Source organism: Gossypium raimondii, chromosome 1 (assembly GCF_025698545.1).
Source record: "Gossypium raimondii isolate GPD5lz chromosome 1, ASM2569854v1, whole genome shotgun sequence".
Classification (NCBI taxonomy): domain Eukaryota; kingdom Viridiplantae; phylum Streptophyta; class Magnoliopsida; order Malvales; family Malvaceae; genus Gossypium; species Gossypium raimondii.
The window spans coordinates 1,359,032-1,366,863 of record NC_068565.1 but is presented as its reverse complement, the minus strand read 5'-3'; the positions used below and the strand labels follow the sequence as shown (position 1 = coordinate 1,366,863).

General features: G+C 36.5%; 1 protein-coding gene across 1 annotated transcript; it reads left to right on the top strand.

Annotated features, from left to right (window-relative positions):
* The first annotated feature begins 984 nt into the window (after nucleotides 1-984).
* Nucleotides 985-7,561, top strand: LOC105774169 (26S proteasome non-ATPase regulatory subunit 2 homolog A). The gene is made up of 25 exons (XM_012596549.2): nucleotides 985-1,164; nucleotides 1,243-1,343; nucleotides 1,432-1,552; nucleotides 1,848-1,907; nucleotides 2,040-2,107; nucleotides 2,410-2,452; nucleotides 2,575-2,640; nucleotides 2,757-2,795; nucleotides 2,882-2,964; nucleotides 3,173-3,287; nucleotides 3,407-3,481; nucleotides 3,601-3,759; nucleotides 3,991-4,098; nucleotides 4,174-4,278; nucleotides 4,387-4,527; nucleotides 4,611-4,715; nucleotides 4,806-5,027; nucleotides 5,836-5,949; nucleotides 6,026-6,241; nucleotides 6,347-6,406; nucleotides 6,490-6,603; nucleotides 6,686-6,771; nucleotides 6,861-6,969; nucleotides 7,066-7,244; nucleotides 7,320-7,561. The coding sequence occupies exons 1-25, from the start codon at nucleotides 1,063-1,065 to the stop codon at nucleotides 7,393-7,395; spliced, it is 2,667 nt and encodes an 888-aa protein (XP_012452003.1). The 5' UTR covers nucleotides 985-1,062; the 3' UTR covers nucleotides 7,396-7,561.
* The last annotated feature ends 271 nt before the right edge of the window (nucleotides 7,562-7,832 follow it).

The window sequence follows — 7,832 nt, the reverse complement described above, 5'->3', positions numbered from 1 at the left end:
AAGTATGGGTTTTATAGTTAATCTTTAAAAAGGTGTGGGAAAAATATTTTAAAAATAAGGGTAAACTAAATTTAAAGTCACTAAATTATTAGTAAGTTTATATTTGGGTTACTCAACTTGGAAAAGTTATAAAAATGGTCACTGAGCAATTCGAAAGTTTTCATTTAAGTCACTGAACTATTGAAAAGTTTTTATTTAAGTCATTGGGCAGTTGATCTCTCTCTCTCTCTCTTTTAAAGTTCGACTAATGAGCTCCAAGCAACGATTTGGCGATCGACATAGTTGATTAGCACCCATCAACGGGTAAAAGAACATACCTTAAATCCAGGCCGATTTGATGGTTAGTATTAGAGATCGAAAAAGAAAGTTGTTTAGATTTTGATTTACAGATTCGTGACATTCAAAGTTGTTTCATGAAAAAAAAACTGAACTATATAGAAGAGAAGAGGAAGGAGAGCTTTCGATTAGTGCAGACAGTGCGAAAAAAAAGGCCATACAACAACGATTTTAACAGCCTAGTGACTTAAATAAAAATTTGCTAATAGTAGTTTAATGACCTGGTGTAACTTACCAAAAAAGAAAATTAGGGCCTTAGGGCCCATTTGGATGAACGGTGTGTTTACTTGCAGTTAGTATAAAAATAGCAGTGACGGTAAAATTAAATACTGTAATGATACTGTAACGCGATACAAAAAAACTAAACACACTGCATTGAGGTAAACGCCCATCCAAAGGGGCCTTAGTAAAACAATAATTGGACCTTTTCAAAAAATTCCAATTTATCGAGCCCGGCTTGTTTCAATCATATATTTTAAATGGGCTTTAAAATAATAAAACCCATGTAAACTATTAAATCTGGTTCGGCCCGGTTCAAGTACATTCCGCTCTTTCATCTTCGGAAAGGGGCCGGTTTAGAAAAAAAAAAGATGCCTTGATTGCTTGGAGAGAAATTCATTGTAAAATATATTAGTACTTAAAAGAGTTCCACTTCTCTTTTGTTCTTGCTCTCCTCCAAAAGGAAATCCCTAAAACCCAATAACTCGAAAAGCAACCCTAATTACGATGTCGGATCAGAAAAACGACGCCGGAACTTCTCAGGCGAATGCTCCGGCGAAGGATCCAAAGAAGAAAGAGGACCAAAAGAAGAAAGATGATGAGGATCTGGTGAGTGGCTGTTCGGGATTTAGCTTTTTCGGTTAACTGTAACGAATTTTTTAACACTTGGCTTTTTTTTTTATGCAGTCTGAGGAGGATTTGGCTTTGAAACAACAGTTGGAGTTATATGTAGAGAGAGTTCAGGATTCCGATCCTGGGTTACAGAAAGTAGCTCTTGAGAGCATGAGGTGATTGAATCAAATTAGGGGTTTTTTGTCACTGTTAGTTAAAGGTTATTTAAAAAAAAATTATGATTTGATTTGATATGCTATGTAGGCATGAAATCCGGACTTCAACAAGCTCTATGACTTCTGTTCCGAAGCCATTGAAGTTTCTCCGTCCTCATTATGGAACCCTAAAAGCTTTTTACGAGACAATGCCAGAATCTGATTTAAAGGTATTAGGAATTTTGCTTTGATTATCTTCCATTACATCTTTTATTAGGGTAATGTTTATTGGGCTAAGCAATTCACTGAAGGATGATTTAGATGAAGGCATTAATATTTTATATAGGGACTTTGTTTATAATTTTTATTTCAGGGGTGCTGCGAATTGTTCCTTATATAAATATCTCAATTAACCACACTTTTGAAAATCTAGAATTTCAATTTTCTTAAAGTGTTTGCTTTCCTAGATATTTCCTTTTTTTCCCATATACTCTGCATCACCAATTTACCTTCACTTGTTTGCAGAAATACTTGGCCGATATCCTGTCTGTGTTGGCACTGACCATGTCTGCAGAGGGAGAGCGGGTAGCTTTCAAGTTTTTTTATTTTTGGAAACACTATAATTGTGGAATTACACATTTTTGTATCGATTTTTCTTTCCCCACTTGTTTTGAGTTCTATCTTTGTTTATCATTTTTTCGTTTGACAATCCTACAGGAGAGTTTGAAGTACAGATTGTTGGGTTCAGAAGGTGATATTGGTTCGTGGGGTCATGAGTATGTGAGGTGAGCATTGTCCGACTTGATAACATGCTAAATTACTCTACTTTTTGTGAAAATCTTGTATTAGGGGTTCTTCATCAGCTATATCTGGTCAAACTTGTGAGTAGTTTTAGATTATGATAATGTTTTTGTGTTTATTTGTTGGTATATTGGTTTCAAGTTCCACTTTGTGTTGGTGCTCCGACTTAGGATTTGTAACCAGAAGATCACCTATGTGAAATCTTTCATTTTATGCATCATCTTTTCATGTTCGTGATGACATATAACTGGAATAATTTTGTTCTCACTTCATTATTTGTGCTCAGGAACTTGGCTGGAGAAATTGCACAAGAGTATGGGAAGCGACAGGTTAGAAGTCTAAGGAATCTTTAGACATTTTGTAGTTTCTATGAGTTATGTAATGTAGGGTTATCTTTAATGGTGAGACATTAATCTGGATGATAATGTTATTTACTTTGTTGCTAATGCAGAGTGAAGAGGCTGCAATTGAAGATCTAATGGAGCTTGTGCAACAGATTGTTTCATTTCACATGAAGGTATAGCTTTCTCCTTGTCATATGTAACAGGCAATTGATTTTTTTTTTCAGAACAAATTTTTTTCGGAAATTTCTTTGGCTTCATGTTTCTAACATCTCTGTACTTTTTGACACAGCACAATGCTGAACCTGAAGCTGTTGATCTCTTGATGGAGGTACCAGACAACATTTTTTTAATCTTTTCAGGTTTCTTATCTGTGTTCCCTTCTCTTGTTACTGAGCTCAAAACACCTAACTGCAGGTTGAGGATCTTGACCTTTTAATTGAGCATGTTGATAAGACAAATTTCAAGAGAACTTGTCTATACCTCACCAGCGCTGCTAGGTATGGAGTTTAAAAGCTTTGGACTACTTTCCAATATACATACAGTGTTTTTATTGTTCTTCTGATAGTATTCTCAATCAATCACTTGTTGAACTTGTTAAGTCTAAAAAAAAATATACAATTTTATCTTTTAACGTTCGTTCCCATGACAAATAACGTCGAGCTTGCTCTTCCTGTGATGACATTTCATGCTGCAATATTTTTTCAGATACCTTCCTGGACCAGATGACATGTTAGTTTTGGATATTGCATACTCAATATATCTTAAGTTTGAGGAATTCGCGAGTGCACTTCAAATTGCACTTTCCCTTGACAACATGCAGGTTTGTTTCCTATTATGTTTTTCTCCTTTCTTGCCACGCAGCATTGTTTTGCAAATCTTTTTCAGGATTTCAGTTTTAAATTGATTTTTGTATTAACAATTTAGTATGTGCTCTTTCAGCATGTGAGACAGGTGTTTACAACTTGTGATAATCAGCTAAAGAAGATGCAATTTTGCTACATTCTTGCTCGACATGTAAGTACGCAGCTTGCTTTATTTTGCTTCGTTGTGCTGAAAGCATCTGTAACTGTTTGTTGCTAAGTATGTCATTAGTTTATATTTTCTTCTGATTATGGACGTGTGACTATTTGCAGGGGATCACCTTTGAGCTTGATGATGAGATGGTTGCAGATGATGATGAAAGAGAGACATTACAGGATATCATCAACAATACTAAATTAAGTGAAAGTTATCTCACCCTTGCTCGTGATATCGAGGTTATGGAGCCTAAATCTCCAGAAGATATCTATAAGGTTTGGACTTCAAAACTTGCTAAACATTTTAAGGTAGTATATAAGACCTGGTGCTGTACCTTTAGTGGTTGGCTGCCCCCCTCCTCTTAAAAGATTATTTTTCTTTTGCCGGTTTTGATAGGGTGTGAAGTGCTTAAATTATCTCAGTTATTAAAGTGTGCATCTTACTGCATTGACCATGTTGGATAATTTGCTTAATGGATTGACAACTTACATGCTTGGATTTGTTAGGCTCACTTGCTTGATGGCCGTGCTAGTGCTGGTGCAAGTGTTGATTCAGCTAGACAGAATTTGGCTGCTACGTTCGTCAATGCATTTGTTAATGCTGGTTTTGGCCAGGTATAGTTTACAAGCTTAAAAATAATGAGATCATGGTAGCTTAAGATTTAATATCAATTGATGTGTGCCTTGCAGGATAAGTTAATGACAGCACCAGCAGACTCTTCAATTGGTGGTTCATCTGGAAATTGGCTTTTCAAAAACAAAGAACACGGGAAGACCAGTGCCGCAGCAAGTCTGGTACGCGTACCCTACTATTTTTTGCCCCAATATGTGTATGCATAGGTTGGTAATCAAGTTCATATTTGGAATCTAGCTTAAGTATATGATTTGGCTTCCCCATAACAGGGTATGATTCTATTGTGGGATGTCGACTCTGGGCTTGCTCAGATTGACAAGTATTTCCATAGCAATGATAACCATGTGATTGCTGGAGCATTATTAGGAGTTGGGATTGTCAATTGCGGTGTTAAGAATGATTGTGACCCTGTGAGTTCCCTTTCTCCTCATCATCGTTTGGTTCATTCAGAGTATAATGCTCACTATATTACTGTCTTATTTCCTTTTATAAGGCACTGGCTCTATTGAGTGATTATATTGGTAAAGAGGATTCTTCAGTCCGTATTGGTGCAATTATGGGTTTGGGAATTGCATATGCTGGTGCCCAGAATGAGCAGGTATAAATCTTGCGCTTTATCTCCTGTTAATGAACCTCCTAGTGCATGGCATTGGCAGCTATAATGAATGTTTACCAATTTAATTTACAGATCCGTAGCAGCTTGACTCTGATACTTAATGATGCAAAGGCTCCCCTTGATGTGATAGCATTTACTGCAATTTCATTGGGTTTGATATACGTGGGTTCCTGCAATGAGGAGGTTGCACAGGCTATTATATTTGCTTTAATGGACCGAAGTGAGTCAGAGTTGGGGGAGCCCCTCACTCGTCTTCTGCCACTTGCTCTTGGTCTTTTATACCTTGGGAAGCAGGTAAATGACTTTTTCGGGTATATCTAGTGAACTAGTATGGTCCACCCATGCTCCACGTTTGGTTGATTATTTGTTTGTATCAAATTATAGAGTAAAAATTTGAAGAATAAATACTCTAAGCAAAGATTTTAGAACCAAAATGGTGGTTGAACTAGTCAGACCAATGGTTCATATGGTTCGATTAAATAAATCATTAAAAAACATAAAAATAAAAATATTCTAAAAAATAAAAGACCGGCTCAATTGGCTTTTTAGCCTAATTCTACTGACCCGTATTGGTTCGCGGGTCAACTGGTTTGATGCCCCTCTCGGGACTGGTACACCAGCTGTTTGATTGGTTCAAACAACCATGACTTTAAGTCTCTACACTTTGGAATTTAATCCTCTTACTTCTATTTTTAAGAATTTATCTCTCGATTTTATGGATTTAAAAATCTGCTTTCGAATTATATATAACCACATAACATTTTAATTGAAGAGCTAACGATATTAACCATTTGAGCTAATTCATAAAATTATAAAAATATAGAGATCAAATTATGTTAGAAATTAAAGTATAAGGATTAAAACTCAAAATTTAATGTATTAGGACCAAAGTTGGAAATTAACCATTTCTCAAAAAATGAAAAAAAAGAAAAAGAAAAGAAAAGGAGCTGGTGTTTGTGTGCTACGCGTCTTAATATATAAGTGTATGAATTACGTATGCTTTAGTCCTAGGTTGCATAGGTTTTAATTTTCAGCTTGAGAAAATTAGTCTGCTCATTACAATTTTGCAACATTTCATCCCAACTTGTGCTGCAAACTACAGGAAAGAGTGGAGGCGACTGCGGAGGTCTCAAAGACGTTCAATGAAAAAATAAGAAAATATTGTGATATGACACTACTTTCTTGTGCTTATGCTGGAACTGGGAATGTTCTGAAGGTAATCTCGTGAGTCATCAATATGCTGTGCAAATTTGATTTGGCATGAATATTAGCTAAACCCTTTTTATATACAGGTCCAAAACCTTCTTGGTCATTGTGCTCAGCATCTTGAGAAGGGCGAAACCCACCAAGGTCCAGCTGTGCTTGGTATCGCCATGGTAGCAATGGCTGAAGAATTGGGTCTTGATATGTCAATTCGTTCACTAGAGCATCTTTTGCAGTATGGTGAGCAGAATATCCGTCGTGCAGTTCCTTTGGCTCTTGGTCTTCTTTGTATATCAAACCCAAAGGTAAACTAATCTCATTAAATGTTGCTGAAAAGCCTAGTTTGTCCTTTTTCGAGTCACCACTTTTTCATCACAGCAAACGAGCTTGATCGATGTGATATTATGCAGGTTAATGTTATGGACACATTAAGCAGGCTTAGTCATGATTCGGATTCAGAAGTTGCAATGGTAAGATGATTAGAATTAGTGTTTTTTTTCCGCTCCGTCTCTCCCATCAGCTTGCACTCAAAGTGTTTGTATGGATGCTGCAGGCTGCAGTTATCTCCTTGGGTTTAATAGGTGCTGGAACCAATAATGCTCGCATTGCTGGCATGCTTCGCAATCTTTCAAGTTATTACTACAAGGATGCTAGCCTTCTCTTTTGTGTATGTTTTCTGTACTCTTTATAATTCGATCCATGATACTGTGTGCTTTTTGAGACAAACTAAGGCTCGGTTGCTTGTCCAGGTGCGAATTGCTCAAGGTTTAGTTCATTTGGGGAAGGGTCTATTGACTCTTAATCCATATCATTCTGACCGCTTTTTGCTATCACCGTAAGTGGCTCTTCCAAAAACACATAATCGTATACTCTGCTTTATCTTGGTTAAACTGGATGAAATTTTCCTTCTTTTGTTGACTCCAGGACTGCACTTGCTGGTTTGGTTACAATGTTGCACGCATGCCTCGATATGAAAGCTATGGTACTGGGAAAATACCATTATGTCCTCTACTTCATTGTTCTGGCAATGCAGGTCAGTAATCAGTTACAGTCGTACTAGTTATTCTCCCAGTGCATGTGTTTTTCAATGCTGTTGTTCTCGTATAATATTGTTTTCTATTGTCTACAGCCAAGGATGTTGATGACCGTCGACGAAAACCTCAAACCTCTATCGGTCCCAGTCCGTGTAGGTCAAGCTGTTGATGTTGTTGGGCAGGCTGGTCGACCCAAGACTATCACTGGCTTCCAAACTCATTCCACTCCGGTTCTTCTTGCTGCCGGTGATAGAGCAGAACTGGCTACCGAAAAGTAAGTTAAAACCTCTCCCGAGTGAATTGTCTGATTTAACCCTGATTTTCGCTAACAAATATCTCGTTTTTACAGGTATATTCCCCTTTCACCCATCCTGGAGGGGCATGTTATTTTGAAAGAAAACCCAGACTACAGAGAGGATAGTTAAGTTAAAAAGCAAGAACTCGGCCGCTACTTCCATGGTTGGTGACTGTAATGTGACACCGTTTTTAAACAAATTTTCGAACTTTATTATTATTTTTTTCATGATAAAGTTTTTTAAGTCAGAACGACTAGATATGAAAATGTTAGTTAAACCAGGCAAGCTTTCTTTACGGCAATATTCCCTTTTACATTTCTTTTGCTGCGCATTTTGATGTTTTGACCGACTCCATTAGTTTAGTATTCAAATATGGGGTTAAAAATTTGGTTATTATAAGTTTTGAATTTTTTTGTATATTTGTTTTAAAATTTTAAAATTCAATTCTTGTTAAAATTTTATTAAAATTGTTGGTTTGACAATGAGGATCTAATGAGTTTGAAAGTAATCAAAGAATTTAGTAGAGAGGTAATCAAATTCTAAATGTATTAAAAATTAACCAACTT

Excerpts from the sequence above, each read along its gene's own strand:
- LOC105774169 (XM_012596549.2), top strand. The coding sequence starts at position 1,063 with ATGTCGGATCAGAAAAACGACGCCGGAACTTCTCAGGCGAATGCTCCG. Across the intron at positions 2,796-2,881 it reads CTGTTGATCTCTTGATGGAG|GTTGAGGATCTTGACCTTTT; the intron begins GTACCAGACAAC and ends ACCTAACTGCAG. Across the intron at positions 6,604-6,685 it reads ATGCTAGCCTTCTCTTTTGT|GTGCGAATTGCTCAAGGTTT; the intron begins GTATGTTTTCTG and ends TTGCTTGTCCAG.